Source organism: Parus major, chromosome 3 (assembly GCF_001522545.3).
Source record: "Parus major isolate Abel chromosome 3, Parus_major1.1, whole genome shotgun sequence".
Taxonomy (NCBI): Eukaryota; Metazoa; Chordata; class Aves; order Passeriformes; family Paridae; genus Parus; species Parus major.
Window position 1 is genome coordinate 82,430,417 of NC_031770.1, and position 17,592 is coordinate 82,448,008.

A 17,592-nucleotide genomic window follows, 5' to 3' on the forward strand; every position below is an offset into this window, starting at 1 on the left:
ATGTGCAGTCCGAGGAAATCCAAGGAATTTGAGAATTTCTGATGCTACAACCTCAACAATGAAGCTGTCTTGGGGTGCTGCTCCTGGCAAAGTGCAGCAGTACTTTATAACATACACACCAGTCACAGGAGGTGAAACTAAGGAAGTGACTGTGAAAGGTGACACTACCTCTAAAGTGCTGAAAGGCTTGGACCAAGCCACTAGGTATGCACTGACTGTGTCTGCCTTGTATGCCTCTGGAGCAGGAGACGCCCTTTCTGGAGAGGGAGAAACACTTGAAGGTAATTATTTATCGTTTTCTGTTATTATTTATTCTGTTATTATTTATCATTTCTGTTATTATATATTATAGTTTCTGTTATATTGTTATTATTTATTATTTTTGTTTTATTTATTCTGTTATTATTTATTATTTATGATGTTTACAGCATCTTTTAGTGTCTTCCCAAGTTTTCTGTAGAAGTAAATATTTAAATGAAAAATAGACATAAAGACACTTCCCTACTTTACATTGACTTTCTAAACCTTCTGTCCTCAAAGAAAAAAAAAGTGGGTTAAATCCCTGGTTGTGGAGGGGATTCTGTGTTTCTTGAAAAAGCTATTGCCAGAAGCACCAACCACAACTGACTGTACTTCCACACCAGCCTCTGTTAAATATTTTGTCTTAAAACTATCATCTTCCAAGCAGTTTCGGTGATATATTGTTCTTAATGTAACAGGATTAATTAATGGGGTTTAAGTATTTCATCCATGTGAAAATTTGCAGCATTTCTACAGTACTCAGATTGAAAGATGTTGAGGGGACATTTTTACATCAGAGAAACAACATGTAGTCTTAGGCATACAGAGTCAAATCCTGCTTCTAACAAAAACCTGGAGCTGAGTGTAAACAGAATGCTGGAAAAAGCACAAGTCAGACCCAAAGGCTTTCTTATAAGGTGGAAAGGCTTGTTCTTTGACACTGAGCAGATAATTTCCCAGAATAATTCTCTGTGAGCATTCTCAGTGTGATCTGTAGATTGTCAGAGGATAAGGAAAGCTGCCTTGTAGGCCTTGAAAGGAAGTGTGACTCTGCACTGTGCTGGCCAGTGATGCACTGCTGAAATCTGGCACTGCAGCTGTGTAGGCACCACACTTGAAAACATCTTATGGATGAATTGTGTGGAATTAAGGCTTGTCCATTGGTGCTAATCATGTTACCGTAGGAATATACTTGATTCTCAGTTTCTCTACCAGTTCAACTTTTTGTTTATGACATAGGTTAGGAAACAATCCAGAAAACCCATTTTAAATAAGAAAATGTAAAATTAAATAATTTTAAAAATCTGTTTCAATGATTCACCAATGTGCTGAATTCTTCCTACTAAAATTTAGGTATTTGAACACTGCTGTCTGCAGCATGGGCTCTCTAGGATTCTTCTGTGATTGATGAGGAAAGGCAAATACTTCCAGTAGGCAGATAGTCCATCTGAGATCTCATATTACCTTCAAATGAGCATTTCTCTGTCCACTGGCTATACAAAGAGTGAGTGAGAGCTCTAGACACCAACTGCCTGCCTGTCCCACTGCCTGAGACCTGGTTACTCTGGTGGATTCAGCTGTCAGAGAACCAGGCACCTTGCAATTCATACTGAAAGTTTCCTAACTCCCTTGCTTTCACTACCCATGCAAGCTCTGAAAGGCTCGTTTTGTAGGAGAGGAGAGCCAGTCTCCTGTCCAGAACATTGCTGAGACCCAGTTAAATGGGATCAGGTATCAATACTCTGCCCATACCCTCCAGAAAAGCCAGAGATAGTGAGGATGTTATGAACTTCCCTGTTGGTGGTGATGCTGCCACTTCCTAGGTCTAACATTTTTTGGAGAGAAGAGAGAGGGTGAAAATGTAGATTTTATGTTGTGTGGGATAGTTTGAATTCACCTCCACACCCCTGCAGGTTCACAATACACAGAATATATCGGGCAAGAGTCTCCTTTATTGTTTCCACTGAACATGAGCCACTGTCCATCCAGGAATATGAATTTCACCCTCAGAGCAAAAACAGACTGGATTCCAAGTAGACATAAGAAGCTGACAGCCCTGTTTTTTCTCCCCTGTGTTATCAGTGCATAGAGGAATGGCTCAGTCTTCCTTTGCAAATCTTGAGAAGCCTCTGTCTCACTGTTAAACAGAATGAATGGTTCACTTCCTTAGGACATACCTCATATTTTAGTAAAGGTTTGACCAAGTTAGCTGTTTACATTTGGTGGAAACATTTTCTTTGAGTATATTTGTGGTAAACATCAGAGAGCTTCTTTATTAACATGGAGCCATAGAGACAAGTGTGTTTTAAATTCATGAAGTAAGCTTAGCATTTTATCGTATCATAAAACTTGAGCAAAAGAAAAGTCTTTTAGGGCACTGCCTAGAGCTTAAGTTAAAACACATCCTAGAGAGAGCAGTGAATGAAATACAGTAGAATCCAAAAGACAAAATCATCAGAAAACCAGAATTCAGTCTCAGGTACAGACTGTCTTGTCCTTTCAGTGCTCTCTGCCTTGTGTCCCCCTTGAGGACTCTGATTCTTATTTGGACTTTCTGCACTGCTAAATTGTTAATAAGAAGAAAAACATTTTTGACACTGGTTAAAGAGACAAATAATTTAAAAGAATATTTGCCTCTGCCTTAAGAATGGGCTTATATGCAACCAGATGAAGTTTAAAATGAGTGTTGGACTTAAAAGATCACAGAAGCATTTCTGTAAGAAATTTTGCTCCAAGCAACTGAATTAAAACATTACATTAAAAATTCAGTGACAGATTTTTTCTTGGGATAAATATGACTAACATAGCATCTTATCACTCAACTGAATGACTTTTTATTCAGATTTTCAGCTGTGAAGAAACCAAATTAAAAATTACCATTTTGACACATATATCTTTATGACTCAAGTATAAATTCTTTGAAGATTCATCTGGATTTGAAAATCCTTTCAAGGTGCACTTCAGAAAACATTGCTCTTCGTATTAAAACTGTCTCTTAAATTTTCTTGGTTATATGAAATGTTAATAAGAGTGCTGGGGAGATGTCAGTCCTTACTGGGTGATCAAAGGGAAAGAACAGAATACAAATTTCTTCTTTCATGACAGCAAAGACCTAATTCATGATATTTCCTCATGGAATATCTACCGTGTATTTCGTAATCAGCATATCTGAAGTTTCGTGGGGCAATAAAAGTACTTGAATTAGGCCAGGACTCTTTGAACATAGTTGTGGATATTTTAAAAGACTCTCTGAGTAACAATATGAAAGGTTTTCAGAATATTTTTTGCAGCATATAAACCAATATTTCACTGTATGGCCCTATCTTACCACAGTGAAGGATAAAATGACAGAACTTTTAAAGAAAGCTAGACAATTATGAATAAAAGGGTTGTAGTTTTGGAACTGAAAGGTAACATTCAAATTCCAAAGCTCAGTATAGATGTTTACATGAAAAGAGATGTCATGCTGGCTGTGAAGCTAAAATAAACATGGTTGGACCAGGATGAAAAGTTACACAGGTCAGTGAAGTGAATAGTTGCCTAATGAGTAGCTGAAATAGCTTGTCTGACTGAAGCTGGAAATAGGACAGGTCTTAACTTCTGGAGAAATAAACTTATCAACAGTAATGACAAAAAAGCTGTGAAAGGAAGCATAAAAAAGTGTTTAGTATTTCAGTTAGTTTTTCCATGAGCCATGGTGTCTGAGAAACAAAATAGTGTGGTGTGTGTTTTTCATTGCCAACAACCCAGAAAGACTGAGTACTTAAGTATTTTTCTGTATCAGGAATCCCTATGGGCTTACTTGATGTCTTCACCATATGAATTCTCACCAAACCTATTCAGTCACTGGTGCCATAGCTGCCCATCGTATCAGGAGCAAGGCTTGAGCTTGCCTTTCAAACCGGGATGGTTACTAGTTCATGGAATTAATATGTAGCCTAAGAGGAATCATTTTGGGTGTAGAGAACATTTCAACACTAATAGGAAAGTGAGAAAGGAGGAGTTGGATACAGTGCCTTCTCCAACTATCTTATAGTCAAGTGGCAGGAAATGAAAAATCCAAACTCTCAGATGTTTATGGAATTTTACTGAATCACTAAATGGTCTTCTATGATTAAGGATGTAGGCAAACATTCTTCCTGCTTTCAGTAATGATTTATTTTGTTCTGCATGTAGTAGTAGGACTCACATAGGCAGTTGCTCTCAGACAAGAGTATCCTTCAGCAGAAAGGAAAAAACCTGAGAAATTTTTAGGCTGTTCTAACCTGATCTGCATGACATGTCTGCCCAGGCATTCATTGAAGGCCTTTCAGTTATGTTTGTTATCTCCAAAATATTTCGGAGCAGTTACAATTTGCACCCTGCTCCTCTGCTTTGCTCTGCATGGTAGTTTTGCAGTGTTTTGAAGTGGATTGTTTGTTTCATGGTTCACGGGAAAATCAATCCACAGAAACCCTGAAACGATTCTGTGTACTTGATATCATTTACCATCTGGGTAATCTCAGTTTCTCCTCGTGTTTTCCTTTTTGCTTGCCCTTATTGCTTCTTCGCATAAAACAGAGAGGGCAAATATTCCCCCAAGTAACTGTAGATAATCTCTTTTATAAACTGTTTGCATAGCTCTCCGGTCCAGCCCAAAGATAAACACATGCCAGAGGATCAGCATTTTATGAACTGTTCACAGACAACACAGTGTAGAGAGTCTAGCAAATGAGTAATCAGAAAATGACTCATTTCTGAGAGTGCTGTTCCATTACCAGGTAATTGTTATTCAGAGAGAATGGATTTATTTCTCTTTTTTTGGTGTTTTTGGAGCAGGAAAAGGGAAACAACATATTTTCCCCTTTGTTGAAGGAGTATACTTTCCTTCTTCAGTAATCCAGATTTTAGGAAATTTATAGCGCTCTCATCTTTTATATGACCTCTTTCAGTCATTGGTTGATTTTGTCTACAGCTATAAAGTACCATCCAGAGGTGAAAATTCTGGAGCTTTATATTTCATACTGCTTTAAACATAACTGCATGTACAAAATATGTGCTGTAGAAAACTCTCCACTTTTATTCTCTCACTTTCAAAAGTGCATGGCAATCCATCACTGGGCAGCTTTGGTTGGAGCATTTCTGTAAAGGTGCCATGGAAAAATTTTCCTCAGACATACTTTTTTGGCTATGATTCCCCTCAGCTCACTCTAAGTTGTTGAAACTGCTTAAGTAAATTAAATCAGTGAAGGCTGCCATTTACCTTGGGGTGGAACAGGGCTTGTGACAGCTGGAGGAATTGAACAAATTTGCACTGATTATATTTGATGTTATATAATAGAGATTGAAGAACAAGCAAGAAAACCCAATGGAATATCTTAGGAAAAAGTCTTTCTCTTATCTCCAAACACTCCAAACAAACATTTGGCTTTCAATATTTCTTGGGATCATATGGTTTTTACCCAAGCCTTCATACATCAGATTTAAAATACAATGAGAAACACGGTGAAGGCGGTGAGTCTAAATGCAGCAGACAGCGAGTGGTTTGTGAGAGCTACTGTTTTTCTAATCTGTTTTTTAATAAGAGAAGTGGTTTTAAGTCTGGCAAGAATTTGATCTTCTGCCCAAATGCATGCTGTCAGATGAAAAGAACATACTGTACATTAGCTGTTAAACAGATTAACTTTCATAATTTGCAGTTGTTTTAAAGAGTAAGAAATTCATTGCTAGATTAAACAATCAATACAGAAATGCTTAATCCTAATAAATGTCTGAGAAGCTTGAAAGCTGAAGAGCTGGTTTATGTGCCCTTTTGCTGGCAGCTATATGGTTTTCAGAAAAGTTTTAAGAATATTTGAGTAACTGACTGTAATCAGGGAAGTCATTGCACTTTTAAACAAGAATTTCAGATAAATTTAGAAAAAAGACTTTTTTTGGTTTTTTTCAGAAAAATAGTCAGTGATCAGATTTCCATCTTGCTTGCCCTGAGAGATTTCCAAGTAATTCCACTTATATCAATGAAGATCCTAGGCTAGACACACTTTTTGGTAAAAAAAGACAAAGTTCTTTGGCATATGTGAGGTTGCTGGTCTCCATTAGTAGGGGTGTCAGTTTATTCTGTTTCTTATCTTCTTGCTGCTTAGAATAAGCAAAAAGAGGCATATTTTATTATATTCAGGAGAGTATAAATAAATTTGAGAGATAATTATGTCATTGTGTTTATGTCATTCTACTTTAGAAAGAGAATCTTTGTTTCAGTGATATGGGGCCCAAACCTTCCATCTTGTTTGAGGGGTAGCTATTTGTGTTGTGAGAATTGGGCTGTACTAAAACAATGTATGAAAAAGAAAGTTGTCATGACTGGGTCATTTTAAGTTTGAAGTGATTTTCTGTTGTTTATGTTTCTTATAGTTTAGGTTTGGAGATTTTGGAGGCGGTCTCTTTTTTGTCAGAAAATGGATAGCAGTTCTTTCCTAAATAAATGATTCTTTTTTGCTGTTTCTGTAGTATCATGAGAATGCTTTAGTAATGAATGAACTCCTACAGGCAGAATTGTACAAATTCAATTGACATTTTCTTACAATGAGGTTTTTAGCATATCAGAGGGACTTTATGTAATGGTCAGACAGTGTAGTGCTGCTTCTGTCCTGACAGAAACAAGGACCCAGTGTCCTCAGGAGATTAAATGCTGTATCATGCATTTTTAAAATTACACATTACAAGATTTTTGAATGTGACCTTTGAAACTGACTTGAAATTATCTTAGTTTTATCTAGGAGATGAAATATGTATCAGAAAAAAAAACCCAATGGGGGAAGGTTGAGTGACTAATAAGATATTTCTAAACAGTGTTAGCTGAATAACTTTTGAAAAAGAGATAGAATATTAAAGAATCTGAATGTGAATAGCTGTAGGCATTACCCTAGATCAGGGACTCTAGAGTGCTCTGGCTAAAGTTCCTCTGTTTTGGGTTAGAACTCTCCTGGTTGGCATCTTCTGGCTTTTCTGCAGAAGAGAAGAAATCTCTTCCAGTGGGGTCATGTGAGGATGCCTCTGTGTAGTAAGTCCTTGGCTTTCCCTTGCACCATGGCCGACCCCCTCTCTGCTTGCCTGGGGGCTGGTTGCTAACCACTTTATGTCTTGAAGGGAAGGATATCAGCCCACCCAAGAGACTGCCTCCTCCAGTGCTGAGGAGAGTTTGACCAGCAGAGTAACACTGAAGTGATCCTGCTGTCATCTCATCTGATGCATGCACTTGGATCCTTAGCTGTGGCAATCTAGCCTGCTGACACAATGGGATACTCCTGACTTTTGCCCATTATAAACAAGGCAGGACTCAGGCCAGACCATTTTGGTCTATGCCTCTGCAAGTGAAGGCTTATTTAGTTGATTCTGACATGTTAGGTTGCTGGTTTACAGAAATCCTATGTTTAACTTAAATGAAACAGGGCTCTGCACAAAATTCACCACTGCAGATTGATTTTGAAACCTGGTTTTAAAAAACACATACAGAAAGCTGTTTAAAATTTGGGTCCAAATTGCATGTAAAAATCCCACTGAGATCAGCTGGAGTTGTGTAAATGTCTCTGAGGGGAAAGGCCATTTGAATAATGGCCTTTTATGAATGTCAACATTTTAATTTTAGCTGATTCAGTCTTGTGTTCAATAACAACAGTGATTGCTGGAGAGCTACGGGATGTAAGCCAAGTGGACAGAGGGAAACTGCTTTAATATCATATTGGGTCTTTGGCACACTACAGTGGAAAAACTTAATATGGAAACTGGACATTTCAAAAGTCCAGAACAGGGTATAAAAGCACCTGACTGAAAGTTACCAAGTGAATTTTTGAAAGTGTGTCTGTTCTAAGCGATGGTAGAGAGATGTTCAGGGGACTGTAGGCAATGAAATGTGCTCTGAGCTGAAAACTGCCAAAGTGAATGTGACATTCTGAAGCTTGAGCCTGGCTTGCTCTCCCCAGCAAAGGTTTGACCTGTCCATGCAAGCTTTTTGTTTTCCTGTATATGTACTCACCACAGCTTACAACTGTGCTTACATTAGCTAGTTTAGTACTCCAGACTATCATAGGACCTCACACCTGCTAGGGAATTCATTGTTAGGAAATAATTTAAATAATTTAAGAAAAACAACTCTATCCTTGATTTCTGATGTCTTGGGGGCTGTATGAAGTGATGAACATACATTAGCTTCCATTTTCAGTCAAGAAAAAACAGGAGTCTCTTGCTAGCCAGCCTCCACTTTCTCATGATGTTCATTGTCTCTCCATGTTTCTTAACCATCCTGTTTAAAAAGCAGGCAAGAAGTGGATGTTCAGCATGCCTTTCTGAACACATGGACCAAATGAAAAAATTGAGTTTTCATGTGTTACAGTTGTAGATTTTTGTGTGTAGATGAAATATAAGCAAATTACCTGGTAAAATAAAAATATCTTGTATTTTGTTTCAATCCAAAAAAGAATATTTTATAAGTCTCACTGTATGTTTGTTAGTAACCACGTTATACCAGTGTAATCATGGAGCATAAATGTGTTTCTTGACTCTGAGTGCAGCAGCTTTGATAATATTGCATGGAATCCTAACAATTTAAGACTTACAGTTGGACTGCATCTTAAACATAGCTGCTCTCCTAATAATAAATTTAAAAAAAAATCACTGTGGGAGATCAACTGAAGCAGAAAAAAGTTGTGAGTGAACTTCCTCACACGTGAGGTGCAAATCAAGTTAGCGTGTTATGTTAAAGAAATGTTCTCAGTTGCAGTGTAACATATAAAAAGTCTAATTTCCCTTAGTAGGTAAGTTGTCTTGTCAGCAGTTTCCAACTATTTGAAGTAAAAATTTTCCATTTAGTTCTAGTGGTTTGGTAGAAATCCCAGTTCCTTTTCCCTCTTTTACCTTGCCTTATAAAAAAGACATTTAGTTCCAAAGAATATTTATTTCAGAACCAACATATTACAGTAACTGCTGTTCATTATAATCCATTCCAAACAAATTATTTTCCTCTGTTATTTAATGACCTCAATAATGACTTAATCAATAAGGGTTTTAAATAAGAAGTTATTTTTGCAGTATTTCCAACATATATAATTTGCTGTAGTATCCAAGAGTAGACTTGCAAAAAATTGTGCTGTGGTAGCAGATACTTGAATACTGAAATCATGTTGTGGCAGAGCCATGTTTTAAAGTAGCCAAAATAAAGTGACTTGTATATTTATATTACATTAAAATATGGAAAGAAAGGTTTTTATTGTGAGACATCTGTGCATTCTATCAAGTTAAGTTTTCCATATTTTTTCCATTTGAATTGCCTTAATATTTTTTTTTTTTATTGTATGAAAAAAGCCAAGATTTGAGAGTAGGAGCTTAAGAGCAGACAGAAAAATTGGTGCAATTTACTTTTGAAGGCAAATCTTTTTTTCAGGCTTCCAGGAAAATTGTTATTTGGAGTTAAGATTCTGCCCTGGCTTTCATTTAATACAGTCACTGAATTTGGTGAGACTTCATGAGGCATGAGCTGAATCAGGCCTTTTCACTATAGCTTTTTCAGTATGTCCAAACACTGTTGTGAAATGATAAGTGAACTTTACCAAACCCTCTGTACTTTAACCTTTTTTTTTTGAAGAGAAGATGCCATAAATTGTGGTAATTCATATTGTGAGGCTAAAAATAAGTTTGAAGGGCACAATTTTAAGAACTGATGCAGAGTTAGGATGGAAACTAGAACTGTCTCCAGAAAAACATGATGGAATGTCCCTAAGACTTAATTAAAATCAGAAACCTGCCACAACACAAGTTCTGTTAGCTGTATTTGAGAATCATTTTTGTGACTGTTACGGTACTCTCTGATTCTGCATTCTGGGTAGTTGATGAATCTTTGATAGGTTGACATTAATTTACATTCATCATTAAGCCAAGTGGGATTAGTTCGCTCACTTTTAATGAAGTTGCACTGGCAATGAGATATTTCTAAAACAAAACTTTGTACAGATAATATTTTCTTCTCTAGTGGGATTGTGTTTGGAAGTGTTGCAGATTGTGGTAGAAGTAAAAGACAAATGAGTATGAAAAGTGAAAACTCAGAACATGACTTTGAGCAACTTGTTGCTCAGCCTGAAACTGCTTCAGGCTTCTGAATGAAGTGAGGTCTGTTCTTGCAATGAGACTAAGAAGTGGAAATTGGATAAGTATTGAATTCCTCTGTGTTCAAAGAATTTTGATTCTGGTCCTGTGGCTGCTAAAGATTAGTTTAAGGACATATTTTTATCAGTGAGGGTAAAACTTAACTGTGATGCCATGAGGCCACCCCAAGTGTTTAAGTCCTCTTGCTAAGCAAGAGTCTCTCAGGAATGTCCTGTACAGTGAGAAATCCCACAGAGAATACAGACCAAAGAACTGAGTACTTCTTTGTCTATATGGATCTGGTTTCATGGAGCCCTTTTGCAGATTTTGCTACAGTGAGGCTGTTGCACTAATTCCACCAGTCAATGCTCCTTTCCTGCCATTAAAAGCAAGCCATTGCCGCAGGAAAATTGAAACATATGTTATAAATGCACATTAGATATTAGAGGCACTCCTTTCATTGCACCACTTTAGACCAGTGAGCTTCACTTTTAAGCAGATGAATTACTCTGGTGTGTTAGGTGAGACTCACATATCCGTCTGAGAACTGGATTTCACAGACTAATGAGCTGCTTCCTTTGTTCCAAGCTGGATGAAGCAAACTACAGGGAGGAAAGTGATCCAGCTCTTATGAATGGAAAGATGGAGGGTGTTTTCTACAGTAAGTGTAGGCTGGTGCAAACACACTGAAAATTAGTTGTGAATATAAAAATGAAATAGCTGATCTGGCAAGTGGGACTCTGGAAGATACTAGTACTAATAAATAACAAAATAAAGTTGTCCAAGAAAGGACTCTGACTGATTAGAGACTTGGGCAATCACCAACTATATGAAGTTCAACAAGGGAAAGGGCTGGATTCTGCACCTGGGATGGGGCAACCCTGGATGTATGGACTGAGCAGGGAATGAGATGCTGGAGATCAGTGCCATGGAAAGGGACCCACTGGGGATCCTGTTTGATGGAAAGTTGAATATGAGAGGGAAGACAGGAGCAGACAGTGATCTCTTTTCTGTGGTGACCAGTGACAGGACCAAGGGAATGGCCTTAAGTTATGTCAGGGAAGGTTTAGGTTGTATATTAGAAAAAGGCTCTTATCCCAGGGGGTGGTTGGACACTGGAACAGGCTCCCCAGGGCACTGGTCAAAGCACCAAGCCTGACAGAGTTTGAGAAGTGTGTAGACAATTTTCTCAGGAACATAATGTGACTCCTGGGGATGGTGCTGTGCAGGGTCAGTAGTTGGTGATCCTTCTAGGTCCCTTCCAACTCAACAAATTCTGTGATTCTGTGAAAAGTCTCCATTATGTAACCCTAGGAAAAAGGTTACACACATAACAGTGAAAATGAATGAATGAAATAAAGTCATTTTTTGAGAGTTAGAATTTACCTAAGTGAGCTGCACCACATTTAAGCACTGGCTCCAATTCCAGGTCTTTGAATACTGCCATTTTTATTTTGCATATTCTAAAGCATGACTGCTAAGTATGATAAGGATAGGATCATTCATAGTCTAAAGTTAGCTTTAAGCATTTTGTTGAAACCTTCATCTATTTTCTCTTAGAACTACCATTGTATGTTATAATAATGATGGGAAAAGTTTGGTTTAGCTCTTAAGATCATTTGACTTTTACATTTGTACTTTGCTAACTTTTTCTATTTGTGCTTAAGAGAGAATTTGCTGTTTTCTTTCTTGCAGAACGTGGTTCACCACGTAATTTGGTTACCACAGACATAACTGACACTACAGTTGGGTTATCATGGACACCAGCTCCAGGAACAGTTAACCATTACAGGATCGTATGGAAATCACTTTATGATGATACCATGGGAGAGAAGAGAGTCCCTGGAAATACAGTGGATGCTGTGATAGAAGGCTTGGAGCCAGAGACTAAATACAGGGTTTCAGTATATGCAGCCTACAGCAGTGGAGAAGGAGACCCAGTAGAAGGAGAGGCTTTTACTGATGGTAAGTGTAGTACATTACCACCATTTGTAACATTCTGGTTTTGATGAAATTATAATTTTTAAAAGAAAATGGACTTTTTTTTTTTCTTTTTGTGTAATGAAAATTTCCCCAAACCAAAATGCTACCTCAACTCAGCCAATTCTGACATTTTGTTGAACCATTAAAAAACCCACAGAATCTCTTCTATGTCATATAGGTTTGGATTCAGAAAGAATTACTTCCAAGTTAAGATATTACTTGTCTGCATATTACTCTGAATTCAGCCTTTTGTAGGTTTGGTGTGACTGCTAAAAATCAGGTGAAGGAGATATGGATCAAGCAAGGAGGAAAGATGGGGTAAATGCCCACAGAATCAATGAATTTTCTTTCCAAGTTATTGCTCTTCCAGTCTTCACAGCCATCAGACTGAGGCTCACTGGGTGATTTTGATGTTACGTACCTTTCTGGGGCTCTTCATATTTGCCAAACATGTTGTGTTTGTCAAAGCAGGCTTAAGCCTCTCCTGCAGTGTAGGGGAAGTGAAAAAACACAGAGACCAGGGATGGCTTGTTTCTTTAGAGCAAGAGCTGGCAAGTAAAGGAGTCAGAATGAATGAAGGGGCGTCCTGGATAAGGCTTGACATTTCTGTTGTTTGCCTAAAGGGGCCATGTGAAGACAAAGCCTGAGGGAGGGCTCTGGGGAAGCATTGTGTGTTTACATGTTCTTGTGCTCTGCCCTAAGCATCTGTTTTGACTACTGCTGCAGACAGGCTGCTGAACTACGCTAGCCTTTGTCCTTGACCCAGTGCAGTTGTTCTTAAGGTTTTGCAAGAGTAGTGATAGATGCTGTTAATAAGAGCTAACTCCCCAAAGTCAAAGCAGAATGCTGTCCCATGGTTTTCTTTGTTCAAGCACATCAAGACTAGCTGTTCTAGCTTTTCCAGGTTAGGTGGGCAGCCTTGCCATATCATTTGTGCTGACTCTCTGTGTTCTGACTGAGGGAACTTGGTATTAGGCCTAGCAATCGCCCCAGACCTGGGGCTGATAGCCTGAAACTAATATTGTATATTTCAGGTACACACAGAATCAGAAATTGTCAGTTCCTAGGAACGTCAAAGCCTACCTTACTGCGTGATGAATTACTGACCAATTCCACCATGCCAAGAAGATTCAGATTTGACAAAGCCTAGATGGTTTATTTTGGCTGACAGCCAGCATTGCATACCTGTCAGTTCACTTGGGATTATTTATACCATTTGTACAGTCTGGAAAATATCTCTTAGAAGCTGAATGCTGCGATTTGTCAAGAAAATACTTTATTAGTTCATGGGCTTATTTCAGCACATATGCTATGCTGTGATGAGTGATTTTCCAAGCATTTGGAAAGCCACTCATCTATATTTGAAGGACAGTTTGCATGGGGTTCAACAGCCAGCTGTTTAGGTATTCACCAGTACCTTGTCAGACCTGCAAAGTCAAAACTTAGAAAATCTGAACTCTCTGGCACATCGTGTTCATGAAAATCAATGACTTTACAATTTATCACTTTCATTTGAAAGTGCTGAATCCATTATTTAATGGATTATTGAAGACCATGGCTAATTAAAACTCCTAATTATGCTGTGTCATCATGTGATTTATACTTCCCCCTTTTTTGTCTCAGGAGTGAAAACCACCCTTCTGTTTTTTTAGTTCATTACAATTAAAAAATAATTAACAATGTCCTGTAAGATTCCCCTGTGTCTTCCCCACAATCAAATACTAGAATTTTAAAAAGGGAAATTTTGTTTTAATGCAGCACAACTAATTTTGTAGTCATGCATTTGAATATATCTGTATATGATAAAGTAAAAAATTATCCATATTTTTACACTGAAAAGTGTCACCAAATGCCAGGACTGTGACAGTAGACAACGAGACAGAAAATACAATGAGAGTTAGATGGCAGCCTTCGCCTGGGAGAGTTTTGTCTTACCGTGTGAACTACAAACCACGCAGTGGAGGAAGACAGATGTTTGGAAGAGTAAATGCTCCTGCTACCAGCATCGTGCTAAAACGACTTAAGCCCCGAACTACGTATGACCTAACTGTTGTTCCAATTTATGATTTTGGACACGGGAAATCAAGAAAAGGAGAAGGAACAACAGGTATGTACCACAAGGTTGTACAGGATTTCATAATGCAAGTTTTGTGCTTAAAATTAACAATCAAGAAACATAGAAAAGCATGGTGGAGTCTGCCAAGATCATGAACTGACAGGCAAATTGAAGAAAATATTAGAAGCTGAGAAGGAGTTTGATTTGTTTGAAATTTCACTGTGGCATAGCTTGAGCACAACTTTTTGCTGTTGATATTAAAAGGTGTAAATAGGGTGTAAAATCTGTTTGAAAATATTAGAATTGTTTTGAAATGCTGCCATCAGAAGTTCAAACAAGGTGTTTTGTGAGGAAGACAGACTACTTAAACAAGTGTTGACAACTGTTGCATAATTTTCCTTTTGCTTGAGGGTATTTAATAAATAGCTACCCAGCATCCTGCTATTTAGGTTTGTCTTGTCTGGTCACCATATTTTCCCTGGAAAACCCAAGGTACTAAAAAAGGGAGTAGACGATTTTGAAGATTTGTCTGTGGAAGTCTGACTTCATGGTCTTTTGGACAGGCTGTCTTCTCATAAACTCAAACTCTAAAACATTTATTAAGTCTCAGTGAAGGTATTTTTGTGGTAAAAGCAAAACTAATTTTCTACTCTACCTTTAGTATGAATGTGGTGTTGGTCTTACATTTTGTAAGGAAATGTTCTCTAGATGTTCAGATCAATCAGATTTAGTGTCAGTTTTCTGCTTCCATAGATGGAAAGCTATTACCAAATGAGAATGTTTTTCAAGAGGTTTCTGCCTGTATGACACTAGTGCCATTCACTGAGGTACTCTGTAAATAGTTCATTCCATTCTCTGTTTTCTGAATATATGTTATATTGAATGTCAGGAAGTAAGATAAAGGTATCCTACCAGTGGAGATGCCAGCACCTCAGTTACCGAAGAAAGGTTTCTTCGTAACCTAAAATGTGGTTGATATGAAGGAGTCATGAAAACTTGATCAGCTCTTGACCAATACCTAGTTTTCTAATCCTGAAAATTATACTGCAATAAATTTTAGATCATCCAGCTGCTTTTGATTTTTGAGCTCTTCATCTTGGTACAGATATGCCTCTGCTTTCAGTCTAAATAACATTTTGGAAGCAAGTGAGGCCTGAGTTATCTTTTTATTTGAAGCTGTCTTGATAATTCAGGGAGTATGATGAGAGATGAGACAGAGAATCTGTATTTTTCCTTGTGAGGTGGAGTGCATCTACTGTTTCTCAGCAGAATTCACAATTTGAGGACATTTATGATCTTTTGGCTATAGCTAGACAATTGCATAGGCACAAACTCTTTTTTTCCTCTCTCTTTCATGCCAGAGCTAGAGTGGTAACTTTTTGTTTACTCAAATTCCCAGTATTTTGGAACTTTGAGGTTACAATGCTGCATTATTTTCCACAAGTGCACTTTAGAGTTGCACACAAGCAAAAGTTGCACAAAATGCAGAAGCTAGAAACAGCTTGTTAACTGTTCTCTCTGTGAGTACTGCCCTGCAGTGGGCAGCTGTTAGTCTTCTGAGGAAGCTGCTCTTGACCTGAAAACCTCAAGCTGTTTGGCTAGCACTCCTCAGAAGAATTGTTTTTTGACACATTGCCACACCTGTGGTTGGTGAAGTTGCTTTAGCTGTCGGGCAATTTATCCCTTAGTCCATTGACTGCGGAGGGAGCCTCAACAATAGACTTAACCCATGTACCAATTGGTTAGACAGCTAAAATTAAGTGACAGGAATCTCATCTTTCATCTCTTAATACTTGTCTTAGTGTCCAAAGAAAGGAACAAAGAGTTTAGGACTGTCACTAATACTAGATTTGCATATACATATATATATATATATATATATATATATATATATATATNATATATATATATATATATATATATATATATATATATATATACTTAAAAGCATAATTGTTGATTTTTTGCCGTGTGCAGACCTGATCTGAACTCTTTTGTTTCCCACCCTTTCAGCCTCTCCCTTTAAGCCACCTCGAAATCTGAGAACTTCTGATTCAACTATGTCAAGTTTCCGAGTAACCTGGGAGCCAGCCCCGGGGAGAGTGAAGGGGTACAAAGTGACTTTCCACCCTACCGAAGATGATGGGAGTCTTGGAGAATTAATAGTGGGGCCATATGACAGCACAGTGGTATTGGAGGAGCTTAGGTATGGATGTTACCTCATGTTGGTTTTTGTTTTGTTTCATTTTGTTTCCTTTAAATAACTTTAGCCGAGGGTTTTTGTTTAATTGTGATATAGTATTGAAATGCCTGGCAAAATCAACTGTAAGTTAAGCAAGTAATTTTGTCAATTAGCTATGAAAATCTCGTTATGCCATCTCTGAAAGGCACCTGTCAGGTTTCTTTCTAAGATTATCCATTTACATCACTTGTGGAGTTCTCACAGGAACTGAAAGAAGCAAAGATATAGGCTGGAGTTTTATTCTGTATTTCACATACGAGAAAGATAATGGAATTCTGAAGGATATTTGGGATTTCTAAAGTTTCCTCTCAAAAGCTTAATGTCTCATGTTTCTCAAAAAATGCTTAGTTTAGCTCTTAATTAATTTTCTCAGAGGCTTGGATTTTTAAAGCAGGCTTCACACCAAGTCAAAATCTGTTAGGCAAGTATACTAAATATAATTAAAATAGGATCATTAAGTCAAAGAATCATACAGTCATAGAATGGTTTGGGTTGAAAGGGACCTTAAAGATCATCTAGATCCAACTTCATTGTTGTGGGAACCTTCCAGTAGATCAGGTTTCTCAAAGCCCCATCCAACCTGGTCTTGATGCCCTGGGATAGGACACCTACAACTTCTTTGGGCAATCTGTTCAAGTGTCACACCACCCTCACAATAAAGAGCTTCTTCCTAATATCTGATCTAAATCTACTCTCAGTTTAAAGCCATTACTCTCTGTCCTATCACTACATTCCCCTGTCAGAATTGCCTCTCCAGCTTTCTTTAGGTTCCCTTTAGGTGCTGGAAGCTTACCATTAGGTCTCTCCAGACCCTTCTCTTCCCCAGGCTGAACAACACCAACTCTCAGCCTGTCTTCATAGGATAAGTGCTCCATCCCTCTCATCATCTTTTTGATCTCCCTCTGGACTCATTACAAGATGTGCAATCCCTTCTCATATTGATGGCTCCAGAGCTGGATGCTGTACTTCAGGAGGGGGCTCACATGAGCAGAACAGAGGTTGAGAATCACCTCCCGTGACCTGCTGGTCACTTCTTGTGATGCAGCCCAGGCAAAATTCCCAATCCCTGCATTTGCCATCTGTGACCTTCCAGCAGTGTGGCTGGAGCACTATTCAGTGAAAAATACAATTCAGTACCTCAGGCATCTCCATATCCTGCATAACCAGGTCTCCTGTT

The 17,592-nt window shown here is 38.0% G+C and overlaps 1 protein-coding gene across 3 annotated transcripts in view; it reads left to right on the forward strand.

The window, feature by feature from the left end:
• COL12A1 (collagen type XII alpha 1 chain) overlaps positions 1 to 17,592 on the forward strand; it is a 100,262-nt gene that overhangs the window by 21,798 nt on the left and 60,872 nt on the right. For all 3 annotated transcript variants that reach the window (XM_015622891.3, XM_015622892.3, XM_019006140.2), the window contains exons 13-16: positions 9 to 281; positions 11,830 to 12,099; positions 13,958 to 14,224; positions 16,187 to 16,379. In XM_015622891.3, coding sequence (XP_015478377.1) covers positions 9 to 281; positions 11,830 to 12,099; positions 13,958 to 14,224; positions 16,187 to 16,379 — 1,003 coding nt within the window. The remainder of the gene's footprint in view (positions 1 to 8; positions 282 to 11,829; positions 12,100 to 13,957; positions 14,225 to 16,186; positions 16,380 to 17,592) is intronic.